The sequence below is a fragment of the Pongo abelii genome, chromosome 1 (genome assembly GCF_028885655.2).
Source record: "Pongo abelii isolate AG06213 chromosome 1, NHGRI_mPonAbe1-v2.0_pri, whole genome shotgun sequence".
NCBI lineage: Eukaryota > Metazoa > Chordata > Mammalia > Primates > Hominidae > Pongo > Pongo abelii.
The window spans coordinates 80545854-80572701 of NC_071985.2; the positions used below are offsets into that span (position 1 = coordinate 80545854).

The 26848-nt window shown below is 37.1% G+C and overlaps 1 protein-coding gene across 1 annotated transcript in view; it reads left to right on the forward strand.

The window, feature by feature from the left end:
• F5 (coagulation factor V) overlaps positions 1–26848 on the forward strand; it is a 72399-nt gene that overhangs the window by 11418 nt on the left and 34133 nt on the right. Inside the window, exons 3-10 of the mRNA XM_024239435.2 lie at positions 2891–3013; positions 14335–14547; positions 15807–15950; positions 18246–18467; positions 19797–19962; positions 22528–22705; positions 24523–24622; positions 25237–25451. Coding sequence (XP_024095203.2) covers positions 2891–3013; positions 14335–14547; positions 15807–15950; positions 18246–18467; positions 19797–19962; positions 22528–22705; positions 24523–24622; positions 25237–25451 — 1361 coding nt within the window. The remainder of the gene's footprint in view (positions 1–2890; positions 3014–14334; positions 14548–15806; positions 15951–18245; positions 18468–19796; positions 19963–22527; positions 22706–24522; positions 24623–25236; positions 25452–26848) is intronic.

Sequence of the window (26848 nt, forward strand, 5' to 3'; positions counted from 1 at the left end):
GTTAAAGGATTAATTCCTCAGGAAAGAATTCCCCAACTCACCTCCAATTGGACTAGATTCCACTGTCAAATACTCTTCAGAGTCTTCCATCCTTTTCTGTCATAATATTTACCGTAGGTTTAAATTGAATGTTTTGTGATCGTTTGTTTAAAATCTGTCTTTCCTACTATAAAAACTTATAAAGTTATAGAACTATAATAATGTTATAAAAGTTGAAAATGTTCAACTTTTATAAACTCTGTGAAGACAGGGAGTGAGTGTATCTATTTTACTCTTTTATGCACCATTGCAATTCTGATGCCTAGGATAATATAGGCACTTGACATTCATTGAATAAATAAAGGAATGAATAAACGAATGAATACAAGGTGGAGGTGTACTAAAAAGAAGTAGCTTAAAAGTCACGATCTAGAGACAGACATATTAAACTTTAAATCATGATGCTGTGTGATATCAGGCAAGATATTTAAACTCTCCAAGGCTCAGTTTCCTCATCTATAAAATGAGGATCTTAATATCTACCTTAAAAACGTGTGAGGATTAATGTAGGGACTTACAGTGCTTGAATGTATTAAGGGAAACAGTACAGGAAAGCCCTATTATAATTATCATCACCACTGCAAACAAATGCTGGCTGAACTCCATGAGTGCTGTGACTTCCTTCTCCTGCTTCTAGGATGCCTAATGGCGAGAAGCCAATCCCATGACACTTGTGGATGGCTCAGAAATGACAGTAGTTGATTTCTGTCACTTGTCTGGAATGGGGCTTTTGGTCATAGATTCTCAAGATTTCAAAGACATCAAGATCACCAAGGAGCACATGTTAAAGTCCAGATTCCCAAGTTTCACCTCCAGAGCTCAGATTCATTGAGGCTGAGGTGATATTTGGAAATCTGCCTCTTATTAAGACCCTAGGTGATTCTGATGCGGAGACTCCAAGGACTACACTTCGGAAATTCTAGTACAATCATCACTTGGTATCCACAGGGTGTTGCTTCCAGGACTACTCACAGATACCAAAATTTGCAGATGCTCAAGTCCCTTATATAAAATGTCATAGTATTTGCAATAACCTATGCACCTCCTCTTATATACTTTAAATCATCTCTAAATTAGTTATAATACTGAATGCAATGTAAATACTATGTAAATTGCTATTATGTTATAGTTTTATTTGTATTGTTTTTATTGTTGTGTTATTTTTTATTGTTGCTTTTTGAATATTTTTGATCCAAAATTGGTTGACTCCATGGATGTGTAACCATGAATATGAACCATGGTCATGGAGGGCTGACTATATATAATTCCTCAAATTCTGACTCAGCCATCAACTTTTTCGCTAACTCCCCAGACAGAATTTGTGCTTCATCCTCTCTTCTTCTGTAGTATTTTGCCCATATCTCAGCAGTCACTCCTATCATACATCTATCTCCAAACTAGCTTGTGAGTTCCTTCAGTACAGGGACTGTATTTGATCCAGGTAGCCAGAAACTTTCTAACACAGTGCCAGGCATGTAGAAAGTAAAACCTCATTCTTGATTTCTGCACCCATAACCTCCTGTCCCTGCTGTGTTCTCCCATTGCAGTAACTAATAACATCATTTATTCAGATGTTCTGATAAAACACCTTGAGGTCATCCTAGACTTCTGTCTCTGACAAGCCACATGCAATCCATCAGCAAGTCTTGTTTGCCCTACCTACAAAAATGTCCAGAATCCAACCACTACTCATCACGTCCTGCTACATGTGCTGGCCCAGTACACTGCAGTCTCTTTCCTATACTGCCTAATCTCTCTGCTTCCATTCTTGTCCCTACAGACTATTCTCTACACAGCAGCTATGATGAACTTTTTGTTTTAGGATGAACTTTTAATACACGTTATACTATGTCTCTGCTGTACAAAGTGGTTTTTCATTTACTTAGAAATGCTCCATTTCACTTGGACGAGGCATGGTGGCTCACGCCTGTAATCCCAGCACTTTGGGAGGCTGAGGCAGGTGTATCACCTGAGGTCAGGAGTTTGAGACCAGCCTGGCCAACATGGTGAAAAGTCATCTCTACTAAAAATATAAAAATTAGCTGGGTGGGTGGTGCATGCCTGTAATCCCAGCTACTTGGGAGGTTGAGGTAGGAGAACTGCTTGAACCCAGGAGGCGGAGGTTGCAGTGGGTCCCGAGACTGCACCACTGCACTCCAGCCTAAGAGACAGAGCGAGACTCCATCTCAAAAAAAAAAAAAAAAAAAAAAAAAAAAAAAATGCTCCAGTGATGTCCCATTTCACTTAGAAGAAAATTCAAGTTCTTACCATAGCCCATAGGGCCCTCCTTTGTTCTGCACACCTACCATCTACTTCATCTCTTCTTTCTTCCCATACTGTTTTTCTCACTGTTCCTTAGATACATCAAGCCCACTCCTGCCTCAGAGCCAGAGAGCTGTGTGATTTGGTTCCTCAATTCATCTAGGTCTCTGAGCACACCCATGTCAGAGAAATCTAAAGTAACTACTCTCTCGCATCACCCTCTGTAATTGAAATGAACATCTTTCTTAAGCAAAGACAGTTATCTCTAAGGAATGACAGTGGGTCAAAATCTCTAAGAAATGACAGTGGGTCAAAGTGGGCAGGACTTGGTCAGAACTATTTCTCCTACTCTGTTGACTTCTTTTGGGTCCAGGACAAGTGTTTCTACCATTCTGTTGTGATCTGTGTACATGTAATGTTGAGTTAATGAGCTGCTAAAACCTTCTAGATTGAAGATAAGCGAGTCAGCCTCAGGACCAGGAGGAATGGTAGCAATCACTCTTGGTATCATCTGTTTGTTTTTCTTGCTTAGCAACTCTGCCTTTGGTGACCCTGAATACAGACATAGTTTAAATATTTGTTTTCACAGGACTTCTTGGGCCTACTTTATATGCTGAAGTCGGAGACATCATAAAAGTTCACTTTAAAAATAAGGCAGATAAGCCCTTAAGCATCCATCCTCAAGGAATTAGGTACAGTAAATTATCAGAAGGTAAGATAAATTTAATATTTTTCTGAAAATGGAAAATGTCTAAGTCTTTAATACCAGCATCAATATTTAAAACTATACTGTTAACCACGTGTTGTTAGGGAAATCTCTTGCAACTGGTAATTATAAAAATTGTTGCTGTTGTAAGTTTTGAGAGAAGAAAAAGAAAAGGTTTTGGAGTCCTCTAGACCTGCATTTTTCACTGGGTTCTTACTCTTTAATGTTTGGGAGGGCAAGTTGTCTAATTTCTCTGAATTCTCATATGTTCATCTTAAAATGGGAATAATAATATATACATTGAAAGATGGTTTAAGGCGGGGGTCAGTAAATTTTTCTGTAAAGGTCCAGATAGTAAATTTGTTTGGCTTTGCAAGCCATAAGATCTCTGTTGCAAGTACTCAACTCTGCCTTTTAGTACAAAAGCAGCCATAGACTATACTTATTTTTTTATGGCTTTGGTTACAGATGCCAGAACTAATTAACTTTATTACCGTATTCTTTCCCTCAAGTCATACACCAGAGTAAAACTACCTCTGACAATACAATTTTATTTACAAAAACAGGCAATTGGTTGGATTTGGCCCGTGAGCCACAGACATAGTGACATAGAACTAGCCTGATATAGGCTTCCTGGCACATAGATGACACTCGATAAGTGGTATTTGGTGGTGGTGAGACTAGAAGTATTAATAGTATTAGACTTTTGGACATAGTGAAGTGGTTAAGAAAGTAAGCTTTAAAGGCAGACAAGTTAAAATTCTAGCTTTATCATTTCTAATTCTACGACTTTAGCATCTCTGAGCCTTAGTTTTCTCATCTATAAAATGGAAATGATTATAACCACCCATAAGATTGCCTGAAATTTAAATGAGATCACTTAGGTAGAGTACTAAACATGGTTCCTGGGATCTGATAAGCTCTCAATAAATAATGATGATAATGATAGCAATAATCATAAAGATAATAGTCATGCAAGTTATTGTATCAGCCGCTGAATAGTAAGTACCTGATGTTAATATGGTTCTAATTATCCCATTATGCTGATGTTCAGATCATTGTAAGCAAAGTAGAGTTCCATCAGGCACTGGTATAAAAAAATTTTATCCATATTGTAGTAGTTGTTATAATTACATTTTAAAATAATTTCAGACTTTTCATGGTTCACAAATATCTTTCCTTCTCCCACATGTTCCAGCCATCATACCTTTGAGAGAATAATTGAGTAGGAGAGTGGTTTACGTGCAGGTTTTAGAACTGGATTAATAAGTGCAAATCCTGGCTCAGTGACTTTTATAAAGTTATTTAACCTCTGTGTGCCTCATCTTTCTCATCTGTAAAATGGGAATAATAATCATATCTCTGTCATACAGTTTTGTTGTCATGAAATCTTAGAAAAATGACTAGCATATAACAGATAATAAATATTAGCTATGATAGTAAAGATAATTCTTCAATTAAAATGTGTTCAAATAATTTAGTATTTATCCGAAAACTTGTTAGTTTCAGAAAAAATCAGAAAGTAATTTTTAAATGTATTATTTTCTATATAAACTGTTGTCAAACTCATTCCCACTAATAAGTGACTGATAATAGGTCAATGAACTACCTTCCTTAGGAGTACTTGCACTAGCACTTAATCTTTGGCTTGAGGAAAAACAATGAAGCATTAACTGTGGCACTGAAATTTCTTCTAAAGTGAATTTGGCAAGACTCTGGGTGAGGTAGTGTGCACAGGAGTTTCTCCTATGTTCTTAAAATCATACAGTGACATACATGAAATCAATCATACAGTGACATAGTGAACAACCACTTCACCTATTTATGAGGCTTCCAGATGACTGCATCAGAAGTTCAGCAATATAAAGAAGAAGGGAGAGAAACCTCAAAATATCAAAATGTCACATGCAGGTTTCATTTCAAATAAGGGAGGAGGTAAGAATTGTAGACTTTGGACCCTACCTGGGCTGTTTGCACAGTGAATGAACCTTGCAACATTATCCCTCTTCCTTTACTGTTTATTTTTCCCTATATTCCTCACAGCCAGCAATTATTTATGAGCAATTGCTTAAAATGCTCCCACAACTTTCACTGGAGACATGATTATTGTTGTATAATATTGCCTCTGGTCCTATGAATCTAAGAAAGGTAAATACATATTGGTAGGGAAAGTAAAATTTTACCTTGGAAATGAGATGCAAATCTAGTAAACAGATACTATCTTTTATGGCAAAAGACAAGCCTTGTAAGTTGATTTTATTATGCCCTCTGCATTAAAATAAAACATCTCCTTCTCCATGTCTGACACTAACCCTCACCTATAGCCTCCCTCTATGATTTGAGCTATTTTTTAGGAGTGGGGATAAACTAACTGCATGCTAAGCCAGTTACATGAGAATCCAGATTCCTCTATCTCAGAGGTAGATATTAGAGAGATGGGTGGTAGGGGGTTAAGATAGTATTACATTGGCCTGAGAAACCACAACAGAACATAAGACAACTCTGGATAACCCTCTTTGACAGAATGGACAAATTGTGATTCATAAAAATGCTTATAAGGACATTTCCTTTAAAAAGTATTTAATACGATTGTTTTAGATCAGGGAATAAAGTATCTGCAACTGTAACTAATCACTTAAAAACTATCACTAAAGGGTTTCAATTTGAGGTTAAATTTTCAGAAACTCTGTAACTAGCATGCATCGAATTGACTTTAATGCTACATCTTTGAGCAAAGTTTGTTGTTCAGTAAAATTTTCAAAGTTGTTTTGGTCAATTACCTTTAAAAAGCTTGTTTCATAGAGAATTTAATATTATTCTTTTAGTTATATTCTCATATTTTAAATATATGAGTTGCATATGAATGTAATGTCACAAAATTAGTTCTATAATATATAGCCATCTGCTGGTAAGCCAGCTCTCCAAATAAAACATGTTTTCTGCCAGACATTGTTCCTTGTATCTAAATGTTGCCAAATTCTCTACACAAAAATTTACTCTTTTAGATTTTTCCAAAACATTCCAATGCTTGACTTAATGTAGGTGATTACATTTTTTCACTTTTCATCTGAATATTTTGGCCTTATGTAGACACTTCCTTGAGTATATGATAAACACCTGAAACAAACTATAATGGCTATAGTTTGTATATTTAATAAATCACAAAAATGTGGATCCCTTTTCCAAAGAGACTTGCAAGTCCTGTGCAATGAAATCAGCTCTTTATAAAACATCAGCACTGATTTGCCCATTGCCTACATTATAGCTTCTAAAAGAATATTCTGAATCTTTGAATGCATTGAAGCATTCACTAAGTTTATTAACTTAGGAGAGGAAAAGAGTTGTTCACAAAAATAAGTAACAAGGGAAGAGTTACTGAGTGAGCACCCTAATGGGTAACCAAAAAGGCTCTTTATGTAACTTCACTTTCCCAAAGCTTGTATGCACCATTTTTCATTTTTAAAAAATACTGAGAGCCTTTGGCAAGTAATTAGTACATCATGACAAGAATAAATACAATACAAAGCTGACTATTGACTGAGCAGGAAACGAACAGAACTGAGTAAATATAAATGAAGAGCTACCCTTGTGTAAAGATTTTATTCCAGCAAGCAGCTGAACAAGGACTTTTTGTGCTCTAGCACAATAGTTGTCCCTGTCCATTTCTCTTCTTTTCAGTTTAGAGCTTAATTTTTTTATTTTGATTACAAAGTAAAAATCACATTCACCAAAACTGCATCTCACAAACGCTTCCTCTTAATAGCTGTTTGTATTTATACTTTATATTAATGTATGTTGCAAAATCAAAGATACAACAAACCTGTTTTATTCTAGACTAAAGGTAAAATAATTTGAAGTGAAAAGAATAAAAGCATTGATAAAATTATACCCCAATTATCTCATTAGCAGTCCTCATTCAGTGTACTTATAGAATATATCCTAAGTGCAAGTCTATATCATTCACTAAGTGTTTCAAGATGCTCATAATTCAACTTTTAGTAGTATACTAAACTTAATTAACATCATTCATTTAATTATTTGAAATTCATCTTATATTTAACTGACAGGTGAATGTGAAATTCTGAGTAATTTAGTTTGGTCAATTAGACAGACATTAATTTGTGTGACTAGAGTAACCTTTCATTATCTATCTCAAAATATCATGTACACAAATATATACAATAATTTTTTAAGCCCAGTATGTGTTAAAATAAATCTAGGTGTGAAACACTGATTGTTTGCAAGTAGGTTCAATATTGTTAGGAAATCAGTCACCCTGCTATACCTAGCACAAGTGTTATAGCATCTTAGGCAATTTTTAGATACTTACATTGGTTGGTTCTCATTCCAGATTGACAGTGTGTTCTAATTGTAGCCCTAGAAGAAATCTAGAGGTCAAACCTATCACAATTAGGGCACCAACATGTACCCTAGAGTTAACTAGGCTGAGCCCCTCTGGGGCCCAGGCCCTGTCTTCTTTACATTTGTGCTCTGGCATTTAGCACAGAGCCTGGAACCTAGTGGATGATGATGGTCATGGTCATGATGATATTAATCATTACTGAACTAAACTGAGGGACTGAGGACTGATTAGAAAGTAGGGACTATGCATTATTTTCCCTTGCTTTAAAATTATTGATTTTGCTGATAATTTTGAGCAGGTACCTTGTCTTACTTATTACCAAAAACAAAAAAAGTACTTTTACCAAAAAAGTCTTACTTACTTTTATCACCTTCGGAATAGATACATCACTGCAATGGACTGGATGTTTGTGTCCTCCCAAAATTCACATATTGAAATCTAACCTCCAGTGTGGTGGCATTAGTAGGTGGGGCCTTTGGGAGATTTTTAGGTAATGAAGATGGAGCCCTCATGATGAGATTAGTGCCCTTATAAAAGGGACCTTCTCACTCACCCTCTTTCTACCATGTGAGGATACAAGGAGAAGATGGCAGTCTACAACCTGGAAGAGACCCTGCACCAGAACCCAACCATGCTGGCACCCTGATTTTAAACTTCCAGCCTCCAGAACTGTGAGAAAGAAGTGTCCGTTGTTTATAAGCCACTCAGTCCAGGGCACTTTGTTACAGCAACCCAAACTAAGAAAATCACCAATTTCTATCTTACTCACATGTCTTACCAGAACTCAAGCACACTTAAGATATATCTTATCTAAAGTAGAACATAAAGGAAAGAGGCTGTATTAATTGCAACATGGCTGGGAAAGAAAATACTTAACCAAAATGTGAACATGTATTCCCACAGGCTACCAGAGCATTTGTTAGGAGCCAGAAATTTTACAAATATTTTCCAGTCTTCATAGCCCATCAAAAAGGATAAAGTTATCTGTAGAAAAAGGATTATATTATCTTAAATTATAAATGAAAAAACTGAGTCTAAAGGGACTTCAAGAAACCTTCCCAAGTTCCCACAGTTAGCAAATGATACAACCACCAAGATATTTCAACTCTGACCCTAAAGTTCAAGTGCTTTCTCCCACTATCTAGCAGAAGAAAGTATCGTTAACCATATAATCTCACAAATACTGAATTACAAATGGCGATGAGTGCTGTCAAAAAACTAACAACAAACAAACATATGTCACAATCAGAGATCAAGAAGGGTGTAAGATGATATTTGATCTGACATCTGAAGAATAAGCACACATTTACCCAGAAAAAGAAAGGGAGGAAGAACTTCAAAAGTTATCTCCTACTCTGCAAAGAATATAATGTTTTGCCCTTAGGGGAGCTTGTGAAGGCAGTGGAAAGAATATCATTTTCTACTATAGAAACCCCATGTGATGTTTTAACAGTTGAAACAGTGGAAGCTGCCTGTCCAGAAACATCATTTTTCAACTTTCTGAGGCCATGTAGCAAGAAGCATTGAAGAAGGGCTGTCATGCTTGATTCAAGATAGATAGTGCAGCTCATCAACTAGCCATGCTAATTTCAGTTAATACACAAGTTCTGACCTGAGAGGGCAACTCTCCTTATCAGTCCTGTTTGTGCTTTGCTACCAAAGCTCTTTTGTAATCTTTCACAGATAATGCTTCCTGCTTATTAGTGGAGACTTTCTCCATAAACTTTTTTTCCTTTATAGACTAGAATTATGTTATAACTTACAGGAAGTGACTTAAGCTTTTATCATTTCTCAGCTCTTGACAGTTTTATTATCAAAGTGAAAGTACAGCCTAGAGTAAATATTAGTTATTCGTGTCAAGCTATCCTTTGGGGTGTGTTGGGGGAAGACACAACGAAGTCCACTTTACACTAGTGCAAAGTTCACAAACTCAGATGCCTATAGTAGCCAGATGAGTAGTTCAGTGAACAAAATTGGTCCAGTAAGTACTGATAATCAGAAAGCAGAAAAGGGCAGCTAAGATCCAGGTCCAACCAAATTCTGTGCAGGAGTTTGGTGCTGTTGTTAACCAGATCTCCAGGTTTTTGTTTTTTAAAGAGAAACCAGTAATCCAGATTCTTATATAATTTCTCTGGATTTTTAATGTTGGCATTTTATCTATTTTAACATTATACAATCGTAACAACATACAGCCATGAGCTTTGACTTGTTGACCTAGGCTCTAACCCATAGGACCTTAAATTTTAGGAGTTTAATAAATATTCATTGAGCATCTTCTTCATGTTCATGTTCCATGCTTCTCCATGTACCTATGGAAGGCACCAGAGACAGTAAGACAAATACAATCCAGCACTTTGCCTTGAGGAACTCACACTTGGATGACCAAAATGTTCAGGACAGAAATACTTATGATCTAGTAGAAGAAAATGGAATTAGTCATATAATCTCACAGGCATTTAATTACAAATTGTGATGGGTGCTGTAAAAGAAAAAAATGTGTATCAGAATTGGAGATAAAGGTAGAAGTGAACCGGTATTCAAGGTGATGTCTGAATGACGAGCACATATTTATCAAAAGGAAGAAAGGAGGAAGAGCACTCTAGGTAGAGGGAATGGCATCTGCAAAGACCCTGAGGTAGGACAGAACTTGGATGTCTGGGGAACTGACAGGGGACCCAAGGGACAAGGAGCCCATAGTAAACAAGAGAAAAGACATATGATAAGACTGAAGAGAGAAGTAGAGGTAAATCATACATGGACTTGTGGTCCACATTAAGGACTTTACGCAAGAAGTAAATCTAGATATACCTACTCAACTTATGGTTTCCATGCTCAGAACCTCATGAGGTACATTGCAAATCACTGTAGTACCTGAATCCTTCATTGCTAATGAATGGATGTGCCTTATTTTCCACTCCCACCTGGAGAATCCAAACATATGCTGATGCCATGCAAACTCATGCAAAGCGTTTTGAGTGGAATAGATTTTCCACAGTTGGGATGGGGAAACGTACAATTAAAGAAGGGAAGCTGACATTGCTGTAATGTAAAAAATATTTTATATGGAAATTTAGCATCTCAGACTTTGGCTTCTGAACATAAGGAAGCAGATTTACCCTTTTTCTTAACAACTAGACAGGCAGACAAAACATATAAAACAGAAGTTTTCAGACATCGAATGACAGACAACTCAAGACAATGAAAGAAGAATAATAAACCAGGTGTGCCCTATGAGCGCCTAAGCTTACTGCTTGAAGAGTGTTGCCAGGGAACAGCACAAGCAGGGAGAACCCAGACAGAGTCTCTATGGGTTGAGGAAACAGAGTTTGGACTTCGGAGAAGCCTAAGTGGCTAGAATTTGTGATTTGTAGGGCAGAGTCCTGGAGAGGACAGTATAATCACAGAGAAAGAGCTCTTGAGAATCTACGGAGAGGTTTTGTCAAGTTGAATACTGATCTGCACATACACGTGAGGAAAGTACCGAGGGTAAGAAAAATGTCACTTGAACAGGTGGAACAGTCCCTGGACCTTACGCAGGGCCAGTAATCGTTTATGTTCCTACCATCAAACATAGAAAGACCTCCTAATAAATGAGCATTGGATAGAATTCTCAGAAGGATTTAGAAACAGTAGGTGGGTAAAATTAGACTACAGGCTGCTGAGGAGGCAACAGAATAAAAAATAAGGTTTGAAAGAATCAAGTTGATTTCAAGTATCTTAACTGTGAATAAAACTCAATATTGGTTAACAAGAATGCAACAAACAACAAGGTAAATACACAATGTTAATAAAATAAACAAACATTAGAAGAAGCAGAAAGAGATGACTCATAACCAAGAAAAAACTCAACAGATTGAGAAGTGAAAGAGAGAATAGAAGCAGCAGGCAGAGACAGTAAGACAGCTATCATAAATCTTCCCAATATGTTCCAGAAAGCAGAGAAAAGCATAAGCATGATGAAGAGATAGAGAATATAAATATGCATACACAGAACTTCTGTAGATGAATACAATTGCTGACATGAAAAGTAAAAAATAAAGCATAGAAAATAAAGATAAAAAATAAAGGATAAAAAATTATATATTATAAACTGAAGGGCACCACTAATACAACAAACACTGGATGAAATTAATAGCACATTAGACGCTGTGAAAGGAAATAGTAGAAAATATTAATACATTGCAATAGAAACTGCAAAATGAAATACAGAGATTAAAAAGGCTGAAGAAAGTGAACAGAGCATCAGTGAACTGTGGGACCATATCAAGTGATCTAACATATGTGTAATTGGATCCCAGAAGTAGCAGGAACAGAAAAAGTATTTGAAGAAATAATGACTGAAAAATTTCCAAATGTAATGTAAACTACAAACCAACAGATTCAAGAGGTTTGACAAAACTAAGAAGAAGGAACATGAAGAAAACCACACCAAGCCACATCACAATCAAGTTGCTGGAAACCAGTGATAAAGAGAAAATACTGGAAGCAGTGAGAGATAAAAACACACATCACATACAGGGGAACAAAACCAAGAAATGATAGCAGACTTATCGTTAGAAACTATGCAAACCAGAAGACAATTAGGGACATCCTTAAAGTGTTTGGAGGGTGGAAGATAGGGGAATCTGTCTGTTTAGTATTCTATACCAAGCCAAAAAATCTTTTTTAAATGAAGGCAAAATAAAGAGTGTTTTAGACATACAAATGCAGAAAGAATTTCTCACTAGCAGAGCAGAAAAAAATGTTAAAGGAACTCCTTTAGATAGAAGAAATATTATATCAGAGAGACATTTAGATTCATAAGAAGGAATGAAAAGTTCCAGAAGTTAATAAATATAGAGAAATTTTTTCCTCATTTTAATCTATTAAAAAGGCAGTTGATTATCTAAATGTTAAAGCAAAATAGTAACAATTTATTGTGGGGTATATTATGTGTATATAAATAAAATATATGACAATAGCACAAAGGCTGGGAGGGAAGAAATGGAAATATATTATTGCAAGCTTCTTACAAGTGAAGTACTACAATATTATTTGAAGGAAGTCTGTGACAAGTTAAAAATGTATTATATATAGTAAACTGAAGGGCACCACTAAGAAAACAAAGCTAAGAAGCCAACAATGGAGATTAAACATCATTAAATATACTCAATCAAAAAAAAAACAACAGAAAGGAAGGGGAAAAGGAATAAAGACCAGATAGACAAATAGAAAATAAATATAAAGATGGCAGTTTTAAATCCAACCATATCATCAATTCCATTAAAAGTAAATGGAAAGAACACTACAATTAAGAAACAAATAAGGTTGAATAAAAAGCAATGCTAAACTGTACGCAGAATTTAAGAAATCTGCTTTATGAGAGAGACAAAGATAGGTAAAAAATAAAGGATAGAAAATTATATACCACACCAGCTAACACTAATCCAACACAAAAGGGTGTATAATGATTCCATTGATATGACATTACAGAAAAGCCAAATTATAGTGAAATAAAGCAGATTAGTGGTTGTCTGGGCCCGGAGGGCATTGGCTACAAATGGCATGAGGAAATGTTTTGGAATGATGAAACCCTTCTCTATCTTGATTGGGACTATAGCTATAAGACTGTGTAATTTTTTTTTTATCAAAGCTCAGCAAATACTATACTTAAAGCTGGCAAATATTATTATATGCAAATTATACCTCAATAAAGATAATGAAAGGAAGAAAGAGAGGGAAGGAGGGTAGGGAAGAGGGAAGGAAGAAGACAAAGAAAGGAAGAAAGGAGAAAAGAAAAGAAACTAGGAAAGGAAAAAGAAAAGAAAGGGAAGAGAAAGGAAGGGGAGGGGAAGGATTAATCATTTCAGTTTTCAAAAAGTGTAGTTGCTTCCGTAAGAGTAGTTTTTATTGGCCTTTTACCCCATCATGTAAAACATTTCAGGCTTTTTTTTTTCCAGATCCTTGTTGTCTGCCTACATCCACACTGATGTTCTCACCTTCTTCTCTTAAAGAATTTATCAAGTTATTGTACCAAACAAAAATAACTGCATCCCAAAGAGAAATTCCGGCACCAGCTGATGATAGGGAATATTTCACCTAATTAAATGAGGAATTCCTCAGGCAGAGGAAACTGTCCATTCCACTTGGCTATCTATGGCACTCACCTCTCCCCTTCCTGACCTCACTTGCTCCATTTTATTATTGAAAACCTCACCCAACCCTCTACACTTCTTTTAACATTGAGCATCTCAGTTCCCTCTCTTTAATAAGGAAGACCAATTTCTTCGTCCTCTCCCTCTCCTATCAGTAGGGAAAGTCCAGTATACATGGAGGTGTTAATGATGGGTCTTTGGGTGCACAAAGTACAAAGTAAGACATCTAAGTTTCAGAGGATGGACACATTTCATATTCATACAGACAACCAGCCTGCATAGGGGAGTTAGACGCTGTGGCTCTGGGGAAAAAATTGAGATAATCAGGTGGCTAAGATGAAATAAAGAGATAAAACAAAGCTGAGGATCACAGCAGTTGGAAAGAAGATCTGAAATAGCAAAACAAAACAATATATAAACAGCTCTGACTATCCTCCCATCTCATGTTAATAGGCTAAGTATGTCTTGTTAAAAACCACAAAGAAGATATCACCCATTCTTATATTCTGAGATGATTTACTGATCAAATGTGATTCAATTCTCTGATCATATATAAATAATAATTGTTCAGGTACCCTGGAAAATTAACTTGCTAAACTTTAATTTACAAATAACATTTGTTATTCTTAAGATCACCATGTTATCAAAGCCTTTGTAACTACATGAGCATAGAAATGGGCATATGTGGATCTTTCCAAATAATGAAAGTTCACTATTGAAGGACATATGCATCTCCAGAGAGCTCATCTTAGCTATCCCCAGATTTGAGAGTGGTGAAAACGCAATCCTCAGAAACTGCCCACATGTCTTGATGGCTCTTACTCCTCCAGGTGCTTCTTACCTTGACCACACATTCCCTGTGGAGAAGATGGACGACACTGTGGCTCCAGGCCGAGAATACACCTATGAATGGAGTATCAGTGAGGACAGTGGACCCACCCATGATGACCCTCCATGTCTCACACACATCTATTACTCCCATGAAAATCTGATTGAGGACTTTAACTCTGGGCTGATTGGGCCCCTGCTTATCTGTAAAAAAGGTAAGAACACCCCCACCAAAAGATTCAACAACTAAATATTGGAATGGTCAGTAGTTCTGTCATGGGACAAAGCTTGGGAACATCTTGGTAACTTCTTGTACATCAAGCAGAGGAAGAGGTCACAGAGACCAGATCACTGTTTGACAAGAGAAAAAAGTACCTGCTGTTTCAGGGTGTGGATCCACCTCTGTTTCTCCTCATTCCTCCTTCATCTCAGTCCTTAAGATTCTCCCAAGCAAATTCCTGTTTGAGAGTATGTTCTGATGTCATGCTTGTATGATCTGTAACATTTACCTCAAGACCAGAGTCTTTTAGAAAGTATACAGCAGCCTATACTCTGCTGAAAGAGCTCTTGGAAAGAACTTTGGCTAACATATTTGACATATCTGAGGTTTGGGCTGGTAATTTGTTCTATAAACACATTAAATGCCAGCTTCCTTTCTTATAAACAAGTTGAAAACTTTGGGTGGTAGGTTTCAAACACACTCAAGTGACTTTACAAGAACTTTTATTGGCTGGGCTTCTTAGGAGCAAGCTTGGATTTTCATTTTATCCCATGAGAATCCAGCCCATCTTTCATTAAAACAAGCAAACAACCACAGTGAGCCACAGCATGGGAAATAACGTGATGGACTCACCATCTGCCTATACATACACTCAGACCATACCTACATACATTCCCAATGTATTTACTCATTATACAAATACTTTTTTTTCATTTCCTGGTATATATAAGATACTGTGATGGTACTGAAAAAAACCTTAAAACTTATGAAAGACTCTTCTTGCATTTTACCATCAGCAGCATGTTTTTCTCATAGTGAAAATGGATTAATGCTGATACTTCCAACCAATTATCTAATGCCCCCTTTCATATACAAATAAGATGACAGCATTAAACTTGGGGCATGATGCTTTTACCAACTGAGCTAACATATCTATATACTGTTCTATTGAGACTGGAGGAAATGGATACTTGTACAGAGTCTTGAGAGTCACCAAATGTTTTCTTCCCAAGCTGGATGAAATAAAACCTGTTCCCCCAAGCAAGAAGGTATCAAAGAAGACAGTGTTGCACCAGATTTTAAATAACCCTAGAACCATTGTTACTTGATAAATATGCTATTTTAAAAAATAAGAATTTCTTCAAGTTGAAATCATTATGGTTGATTGCTTGCCCTAAACTCTTTGCTATCCTGGAAAGCTAATGAGAGTCTTCTATCTGCAGTGCTACTGAAAACATGTCTTTCCTTTCATAGGGACCCTAACTGAGGATGGGACACAGAAGATGTTTGACAAGCAAATTGTGCTACTGTTTGCTGTGTTTGATGAAAGCAAGAGCTGGAGCCAGTCATCATCCCTAATGTACACAGTCAATGGATATGTGAATGCGACAATGCCAGGTAACACAAGGGCTGTGCACCATTAAACAACAGTAAAATCATTAGTAATTTTTCGGTCCTGTTTTCTTCAAAGCACTAGAGAAGTTGACCATACTCACTGTTTTGCCACTCCCTATCAAGAAGGAAATATTTTCTTTTTTTTTTTTTTTTTTTTTTGTTTTAAACAGGAAATAGAAGAGACAAATTAGAAGCTAGAGAAGAAATGTGCAGCCTTGTTAGGTATAGTGACCTGAGTAGGTTTCACCTTGGCCTGTACTTTGAGTAAGACCTTAAGGTATCAGCTCAGCCACTCTCTCCGAGTTCTGCAGTTCCTCTATATGATGACCATGGCTTCTTCAAGGACAAGCCCTAGCAGGAAGGATCAGCAGGAAGATTGCAGTAAAGATGAACAGATTAGGAGTAATCCTTAACACACACAAAATAACAGCATTTCACAAGGCGACAGAAGAGTAATATTCAATGGCATCTAGAACATTTTCTCTTTCCATTTGCATTTGGGCTCTTATGAGAAGGCAAAATCATAGCAATCCTTAAGAGAAAAAATAACCGATTCCCACTTAGACCACATCTCTCCTATTTCTCTCTGGTAGAACTGACCTACAACTAAAGATCCAGGGTATATGATACTAGCCTGAGGGAAAAACATTAAAAAATTAAAATTCCACTTTACTAAATAAACTATATTTCAAAACACTAAACTTCTTAGAGGTTATTCTCTAATGCCATCTGAAAATCACAAATAGCTTCACTTACTAAAACACAAATATTGTTAAGAGTTGAGATCTGGGTAGTGTTTTTAAATTGTATTTATTTCATTTGACTACATTTTCCACTTGGTTTTCTGAAAATATACTCATATGACTCTCAGTGTTGATCCCAAGTTCCAATACTAGGAGCTTGTAAAAACTGGGGCTTAGTTAACTGACCTCGACCTTAGATAATCTGAGTTCAGACTTCACTCACTTCTCTACCTTCTGTGGCCCTGGATAAATTAGTTGTCTCAATGTGCTTACTTACAAAAGTGGACTAACCATTTATCCTAATATCTATTTCCTGGCAGAGTGAACAATCTGTGTAAGTATATGGATGCCAAGAAAAGCAAAACCATACGCACAAAAATAAAAACAAATTGATCTGAGCTTAGAGTTTATGAATTTATAGTTCCCAAAAGAATAATTGGGGGTAAATGGGACAAAGTAGGGAAAGGCCATCAGTAGAAACTAAGAATAGTAAACATTTGTAAAAACCCTCTGCCTTATAAAGCAGAATAAATTGAATACATATGATAAATGCTAACACAGATATGTTAATTGCTGAACTCAATATAAGCGTTTCTTTGGCATGGATAAATGCTTCCACCAAAGCCTCCTAGTGATGCAAGGAATCCTGGCTTTGTTGCAACGGTCTCCTAAAAAAGACAAGCCTTTGTGTGGGTAAGGAACTGATTCTCAGCCCCATTATCTAGTATCTAGTGATTATGTATCTGAGATGTAAAACGGAAACCTAAAAGCCAAGGATGGAGTCTCCCCACAGAGCAAAGGAGCATTTTCCCAGTGACTGTAGGAGCAAAGAAGGAGCAAAACTAAGTTTTTATATTCAGTTATCATTACTCCTTCCATGAAAAGCTCCCAATGGCCCAGCATAATGAGGACTTGTACACTGCATTTTAAGGAGAGTGTGTAACCCCAAAGTGATTTCGTTGACTTGTCATTAAAACAATCAAAAAGTAAGTAAAAATAACAATTGAAAATCCTCACATCATCTTCACATCTTCTTCCCTTAGGTAGAGCTTCGACCACTAGAGAGCTAGAGAGCTGAGAGGATTAAGTGCTTGAACTCAGCCCTATTGGCAGTTCTGGTGATTTGACTCCCTCCAGCTGAGATCAGACTGGGGTGACCAAACATTCCATTTTGCCATGGACTTTTTACCAGTTCTAATAGTGAAAGTCCTGAATCTTGGGAAACCCCTCAGACCAGAACAGTCAGTTCTGGTTCCCTTCTTGGCCTAATCCTTTAGCAACCCCTGTGTTTCTGAGTTAACATCTGCCATTTCTAGGCTCTGTTGTTACCTGTATAATGCCATTTATCACAATGAGTTGTGACTGCTTGTTTGCTGGTCACTCAGATGTCTGCTTTTGCAGGGCACAAACTATAACTGGAGTGTCTGTTCCCTCAAAGCTTTATACAATGCCTGACACACACAGCAGGTGCTCAGTACACTTGGTGAGTGAATGTTTGATCACAGAGTATTTGACTGAATGCTTATTTTGGCCTGTGTCTCTCCCTCTCTCTCAGATATAACAGTTTGTGCCCATGACCACATCAGCTGGCATCTGCTGGGAATGAGCTCGGGGCCAGAATTGTTCTCTATTCATTTCAACGGCCAGGTCCTGGAGCAGAACCATCATAAGGTCTCAGCCGTCACCCTTGTCAGTGCTACATCCACTACTGCAAATATGACTGTGGGCCCAGAGGGAAAGTGGATCATATCTTCTCTCACCCCAAAACATTTGCAAGGCAAGAAACTCTCCTGACAGTCTTGCTTCTGAATGCAGAATCCTTTCTTCCCACTCACTAACTCCCTCTTTCTCCCTTGCCCTTTCAAGCCACCTGCACCCCAGACAAACTTTCCTCGGTTCCTAACAACCAAACTTAGATATTTTGCTCTTAGATTTATAACTTGCTCTTTGGGGATGGAGAAAGCGAAGGAATTGACAAAGTTTTTTGTTGTTGTTGTTGTTTTTTGTTGTTGTTGTTTTAAATTAAGCAAAAGCTAAAGAGGTCTCTAATTTCCTCTAAAGAAGAAAAGAGGAAGAAAACAAATGCATACATAGAGATATTCTTTCTTGGGGTTACTTCATATGCCGCCAGAGAAAAAGACCTAGATGCTAGCACAAGACAAACTGCAAATTTACAGAAGCACTAAGTTGTAGAAAGTGTAAAAGTTTAGCATGAAAACATTAACCTTTACAGTGGGATGAACACAAAGTCTAGCATAGAGAGGAACTCAGTGAATGTGTGTTGAATGGATCATACACGTCATAAACTTAGGGGTGAGCTCCAAAGAACACTGGTGAATTCAGGTGGGAAAATAAATCAACCCAGGTTATGTGGTATCGTGTAAACAAAATAACTGATTGTTCTACTACACATTTTTGCTTTAAAACTGTTGAGACGAGGGTTCATATAAACGGAGACTAAAATCTAAGGAAATGAAATCACAATAGGAAATCATTTTGTTACCAAAATAATGTATAAGCAACACATATAAGGAAGAGATACTTCATGAGATCATTTCTGTTTCTTTTCACACGAGTAGTCAAAATTATATTTGAAGTAATAAAACCATCATGATATCCGTGGAAGATAGAGTTCCCAATAATATTAAAACAACAATGTAACTTTTGTTTCTTTGTTGAGGATAAGTGCATTATGTATTGTTATTAATATTTAATTTTTAACAACAATTTTATTAGGTACTGGTGCTATCTTCATTTTATAGATTAAGGGACAGATGACAGAAAAATGAGAATTTAACAAGACTTAATTCATAAGGTCTTAAGAAGTTAAAAACTATAAGAAATTTGCCTGCTCAAGAAGAAATAAAGGGAATCTTTCCTAATTTATTCCCTAACCCCTCCTCCTTTTCCCCCTTTTAAAATTCTTGCCTTTTCTGGATGCCACTGAAAGAGTTCCAAACTAAAATGTTCAAAAATTGCCTGAGCATTACTTTCACTCTTATTATATTAATATAAACCTTCCACAAGTTGATTTAAAGGATATGCATTTCCATCAACCATAATTTCTTCTCTTGAGTTATTTCATTGTCTTTCTGTCCTAACTCAGCTGGGATGCAGGCTTACATTGACATTAAAAACTGCCCAAAGAAAACCAGGAATCCTAAGAAAATAACTCGTGAGCAGAGGCGGCACATGAAGAGGTGGGAATACTTCATTGCTGCAGAGGAAGTCATTTGGGACTATGCACCTGTAATACCAGCGAATATGGACAAGTGAGTTGTTGGGGTTCTTACCACTGGGCAAAGGTTCAAGACACATTCCATAGGGTCCTAGATGTTTGGGGTGAAATGTTGTAAGTTCACAGCTCTCAAGGGGACACATATATTGGTTTCTATTCAAGTCTTTTTGTAAAAATTAATCTTGAATTACCCCCAAATCACCAAAGAAATTCAGCCTAATAATAATAAAAATGACAACAGCAGCTACCTTTTGTTGAATGTTTGCCATTGCCAAGCACTGTATTATCCCTTTCTGAGAGCTTCACTTCAACTCTACAAACTAGATAACTGCTCTTATTTCTTTTTATAGATGAGGAAATGGGTCAGAGAGATTAAGAGATTTGGAAATTCAAATAGCTCTTAAACCCTTGAAAAGTCACTCAAATTCACTCATAATAAGAGAAATGCAAATTAAACTTCATGGGAATACTACTTTTATCTATCAGATTCACAAGTCCAGATGACACCATCTGTTGACAAGGCTGTGAGAAATAAGAACTATCATATATTGTTCGTGGAAGATTAAATTGGTAAAGGGATTCTGAAGAATAACCTGGCAATATGTATCAAAATTCTAAATGCATACACCCTTTGACTCAGCTATCTCACTCTGGAAATCTAACTATACAGATATACTTGTTCACAGGTGAAATGATGTATGTACAACATGTTCACTGTTGCAATGTTAGTAGTAGTAAGACTGGAAACAACTCAAAATGTCCATCAGTAGAAAACTAGCTTAATAAATTATGATACATTCATACAATGGAATACTAAGCATCAAAAAAAGAGGATGCAAACACTCTATATGTACCAATACAAAAAGTTCTCCAAGATATGTTATTAAATTAAAAAGCCGGGATGTAGTATAGCGTGTATATATAGCTGCCTTACGTTAAAGGAGTGAAAGGGATAAGAATACTTATATTTTGTTATTTGTAAGACATATTTGCATATATATACATAAAGGTATTCTGGAATTATACACATGAAATTAATATGTGGCTACCTAGAAAATTCAGGGAGGGTAGGGAGGTCCATTGAGGGTTATCAGAGAAAAGTGAGAGTTTTCACTGTAATAAAATTACATGAATGTATTTTCTATTAAAAATTCAGGGAGGGCTAGGGAGGTCATTTTGAGAGTCATCAGAGAAAAGTGAGAGTTTTCACTTAATAAAAATTATGTGAATGTATTTTCTATTAAAAAGAATTAAACTAGGAAAAAGAACAAAAAAAAATTTGGCCAAGATTATAGAATTGTTGACAGAACTGAGATAGGAATCCAGGAGTGTTTGGCAACAGTCAGTGCTTTCCACTGGGCAAAATAAATTCATAAAATGATACTCTATCTTAAAAGATTGCTGGATTAAATGATATTTCTAACTTTAGGTCTTTGAGGAATTGCCATACTGTCTTCCACAATGGTTGAATTAATTTACATTCCACCAAGAGTGTATAAGTGTTCCTTTTTTTCCATAACCTTGCCAGCATCTGTTCTTTCTTGACTTTTCAATCATCGCCATTCTGACTGGCATGAGAGGGCATCTCATTGCGTTTTTCTTTCTTTTTTTGAGAAGGAGTCTCGCTCTGTCGCCCAGGCTGGAGTGCAGTGGCGCAATCTCTGCTCACTGAAAGCTCCGCCTCCCGGGCTCATGCCATTCTCCTGCCTCAGCCTCCCGAGTAGCTGGGACTACAGGGGCCCGCCAACACAAATACAAAATACAAAAAATATAATTTTTTGTATTTTTAGTAGAGACAGGGTTTCACCGTGTTAGCCAGGATGGTCTCGATCTCCTGACCTTCTGATTTGCCTGCCTCGGCCTCCCAAAGTGCTGAGATTACAGGCGTGAGCCACCGCACTCGGCCTCATTGTGGTTTTGATTTGCATTTCTCTCATGATCACTGATGTTGAGCTTTTTAAAATATGCTTTTTGGCTGCATGTAGTTGCTTTTGCAAACTAAGGTAATAAAGAGGGCAGGGGAAAAGTGGTTCATGTTTCTGCTCCCAAAGTATTTATCCCAATAGCTACAAAAGATGGGTGAAGGAGGTTGCTTTTCAGTCAGCTCCAAGAATTGGCTAGATGGTGGAAGAGATAGCCCAATAGCACAGAACTATAATTAACAATGCTAGTAAATGTTTCCTGGGGTGGGAAGTTGCTTTTAGGGATTAAGAAATACCTTTAAAACCAAAAAGGCTATCATAGAATAAGTGATAGGAGAGACTTTAGAAAAATTCCTGGTATCTTTTCAGCCAGTATAGGCCTTTTCCCAGAGATATCAAAGGTCTGCTGTAGCAATAAGAATGACAGGAAGATCTAAGTAGCTGCTTCTAACCAGTTACTTATGACTTTTATCAGTGATGCAGGAGACAAATCAGAAGTTTCCAGTTTTCCAACTAGACAGAAAACATCAGGACTTTGCAAACTACACTAAGAAATTTTTAGAGAACTAGCATATTAGCTAATCTAAGGGCAGAATGTTTAAGCACAAGAGTTTCCCCATCCTACCGAGATCTCTATTTGAGAAAGTGGTTTAATTTTTCTTTTATTTCACTTTAAGAAAATACAGGTCTCAGCATTTGGATAATTTCTCAAACCAAATTGGAAAACATTATAAGAAAGTCATGTACACACAGTACGAAGATGAGTCCTTCACCAAACATACAGTGAATCCCAATATGAAAGAAGATGGGATTTTGGGTCCTATTATCAGAGCCCAGGTCAGAGACACACTCAAAGTAAGTAACACAAATACAGAATCATGGGAGAAATTAAATAGTAAAATATTATGGAGTACCTGGTTATTTTTTAATTTTAAAAGAAAAAGGTACCCATATAATTTTAAATTCAAATGCAACTTTTAGTTTTTATTTAGTATTTGCATTTATTTACAGCTTACTCAGTAATACAAAGGATCTGAGACGGTTTCTCAAATTATAAAGGTATAAAACAAAGAGTCTATGTAATTGGGATACAATATGGGGACAAAGAAAATAAAGCCACAGATAAGTAGATACCATGCGACCCTGTAAGGCTGTCTTCAAATTTTGTCCTAAGCTTTATGGCAGTCAGTGTAAAAAACGAAATACGTCAGGGTGAAGTTTACATCATCTACAAAAAGAAAGCACCATTTATCCTGATACTGAGATCTAAGAGGAACTTCTTTAATGAATTCTACAAAAGAGAGTGCTGAGTGATACAGTAGATGGCATCCTTGATAAAATTGTTATAACCAGCATAATAGATTAAAAGTTGCATAAAATAATAGATTAAAAGTTGCATTAAAATGTTTCTCATTATAGCTAAGATGTAACAGTAAACACAATTGAATAGAAACAATTTTTACTCATTTTTTAATGTAGTCTAGGTATGCAGCTCCCTAATGGTTGGACTCTGATGAAGGTAAACTCCATGTATCAAGAGCACGGAGTTTTCCTCAGACAATTATCCTTAAATGTCATGTCACTTCACCAAGATAGATAAGAATTGGACAGCAGAGAATTAAAGGTTGCAATCTTTGACAAAATCCTAGAGTGTAGATAATCTACAGACAAAGGATGATCCAAAGGCTTTGACAATCAACCAAATAGAAGATAGGATTAAGGTTCTCTTTTGCAGATTAAAGAGCCTAACTAGGACTCCTATGTGTTTTATGCACCTGACAAGGTCTATTCTGTTCATTTAAAATAGCCAAAGGACAAAAGCAGATTTTTTCCTCCATGCCTCTTTCCCTTCTTCCATTTCTGATCCCTTTTATGTGCTCTCAGCAAGTGTAGACATACCTTATTAAAAGTTCAGGATCTGGCTATTTGTCAGCGCCTCTCAAGAAGGTGGCTTTTTCCCCCCACCAAAGGTCTTACTCTGTCACCCAGGCTGGAGTGCAGTGGTGTGATCATGGCTCACTGCAACCTCCACTTCCTGGGCTCAGGCGATTCTCCCACCTCAGCCTCTCAAGTAGCTGGGACTACAGGCACGCGGCCCAATGCCTGGCTAATTTTTGTATTTTTTTGTAGAGATGAGGTTTCACCATGTTGCCCAGGCTGGTCTTGAACTCCTGAGCTCAAGTGATCCACCTGCTTCGGCCTCCCAAAGTGCTGGGGTTACAGGTTTGAGCCACTGCACCTAGCTGAGAAGATGACTTCAAAGACAGTGTCCTAAAAAATCTACCAGGCAGGGGAAGGCGATCACGGTCTAGAGACGAGAAGCAGATTCAAAATGAGATGTGGCCCAAGCTGAAAAGAGAAGGGCAGGGGAAGGAGGACTTGCTTGGAGAGAGTGATACTGTGAGGAAAACGTCACTTCTCCTAACCTATCCTCTAAAGTCAGACTTCTCTTTCCATTTTCCACCTTAATGTGTGAGTGAAACACTCTCTCCAATGCTCCTGCCAAGTGATGAGAGGAGGTTACTGCTCAGATAAACAGATCTAATTTTCCCACTGTGTGTACACATGTATACACACACACCATCCAAAAGGTGAACATGCAAAGCTAGTATCTTATATTATTTGTCATGATCAACCTTAAATCCTAGAATAAATTTGATTTAACTTTGTAGATCGTGTTCAAAAATATGGCCAGCCGCCCCTATAGCATTTACCCTCATGGAGTGACCTTCTCGCCTTATGAAGATGAAGTCAACTCTTCTTTCACCTCAGGTTTGAATCTTTCACTTCTACTGAATCCAACTAGTAACTTCTGAGAGGCCGCCACATTTTTCTGCTATTCTTGCCCGGTGGTGTCACTACTGCAGTCAGATAGTATACATGTAGGAGTATCCTAAAAATCACAGCCAAACCCTTCTCACTTCAGGAGTTTTGTCTCTTAGTGGTAACAAAATATGGTGTCTTTTATTAGTGTCATAGTGGCCTGTAGTGGAGCAGTATCTAATGGCTACATGTTATCCAGGTTCCAAGTAGAATATTTAAAGAATTCAATTGAACAATGAGAACATTTAGACACAGGATGGGGAACATCACACACCGGGGCCTGTCGGTGGGTGGGGGGAGAGGGGAGGGATAGCATTAGGAGATATACCTAATGTAAATGACAAGTTAATGGGTGTAGCACACCAACATGGCACATGTATACATATGTAACAAACCTGCATGTTGTGCACATGTACCCTAGAACTTAAAGTATAATTTAAAAAAAAATAAAAAAAAGAATTCCTTTTGCAATATTAATTGGTTCCAATGAAAGTTTATTTATTTATTTATTATCATGAAATAACTTTGCAAATGAAAACAATTTTGAATATATTTTCTTTCAGGCAGGAACAACACCATGATCAGAGCAGTTCAACCAGGGGAAACCTATACTTATAAGTGGAACATCTTAGAGTTTGATGAACCCACAGAAAACGATGCCCAGTGCTTAACAAGACCATACTACAGTGACGTGGACATCATGAGAGACATCGCCTCTGGGCTAATAGGACTACTTCTAATCTGTAAGAGCAGATCCCTGGACAGGCGAGGAATACAGGTATTTTGTCCTTGAAGTAACCTTTCAGAAATTCTGGGAATTTCTTCTGGCTAGAACATGTTAGGTCTCCTGGCTAAATAATGGCGCTTTTCCTTCAAGAGAACGGTAATTGTCAAGTAGTCCTTTTTAGCACCAGTGTGATAACATTTATTCTTTTTTTTTTTTTTTGTCTTGTCTATTTTTATCAGTACCATCACTGCGGAAGGCAAGTCTAGAGTGTGATAACATATTTTGTCTTAGTTTCAAATTCCAGGTCTGTTGGTATTGGATGTGTTGAGCGAATTGATTAGCCTTTCCTAATTTCTTCCTTTTATCAAATGGGTAATAACCCTCCTAAAAATGTTACAGGTCTGTTTGGGGGTTCAGTGAGATACCATCTGGTAAAAGTATAAAGCTCTTTACCAGTCTTTGTTATCTTTAGAGACCTGCAATAGGGAGAGAGAGGAGAGATTCTCTGAAAGCAACCAAATTTAGAGACATAGTTCCTAGTGAAATTGAACCCAGATAATGGCCCATCTCTGTTGAGACTAAAGTACACAGAAGAATGTGAGCAAAGATACTGAATTTCTGAGTTGGTTTTCATTGAAGAATTGTAGTCTCATATTATTAAACTAAAATTCCCAATTATGCTAAACTATAACCAAAGAGGTCTTATCTCAAGGCATACAAAATAAACATATGCCTAGAAAAATCAGAAATGAATTTCTGGACATATGGAAGATCCTGATTTATTGAGCTAGGAAAGGAAACAGGTAGTAGAAGCATAAGGCTTTTCTATTGCAACCTTCTCTTTCATCCTTTGCACTTATTCAGAGCATATTCAGTCAATCATTCATGTTGAAAGGTGTGCAATTACAGAGATAGACAGACTTTCAGTTGCCATAGTTAAATGAGATTTTTCTTTTGGTATTTTTTATTTTTTCTTTTGAGACAGAGTCTCGCTCTGTCACCCAGGCTGGAGAGCAGTGGCACCATTTTAGATCACTTCAAACTCTGCCTCCTGGGTTCAAGTGATTCTCTTGCCTCAGCCTCTTGAGTAGCTGGGATTACAGGCGCCTGCCACCACCCCCATGTAATTTTTGTATTTTTTAGTAGAGACAGGGTTTCACCATGTTGGCTAGGCTGGTCTTGAACTCCTGACCTAAGGTGTTCCACCTGCCTCAGCCTCCCAAAGTGCTGGGATTACAGGTGTGAGCCTCTGTGCCTGGCTCTTTTTGGATATTTTAATCTCTGAATTTTCTTATCTGTTCTGTTTGCTTTTGCATATTACCTTTAGCTCTAACAAGTGCTGTGTACACAATGGACTCTCATAAATGCCTGAATTATACAGCTTCAGTAGTTCCAAGAACTGTGTTGCTTTGGTTTCTGAGAACTCAGTTGTGTAGATAATTTGCTGG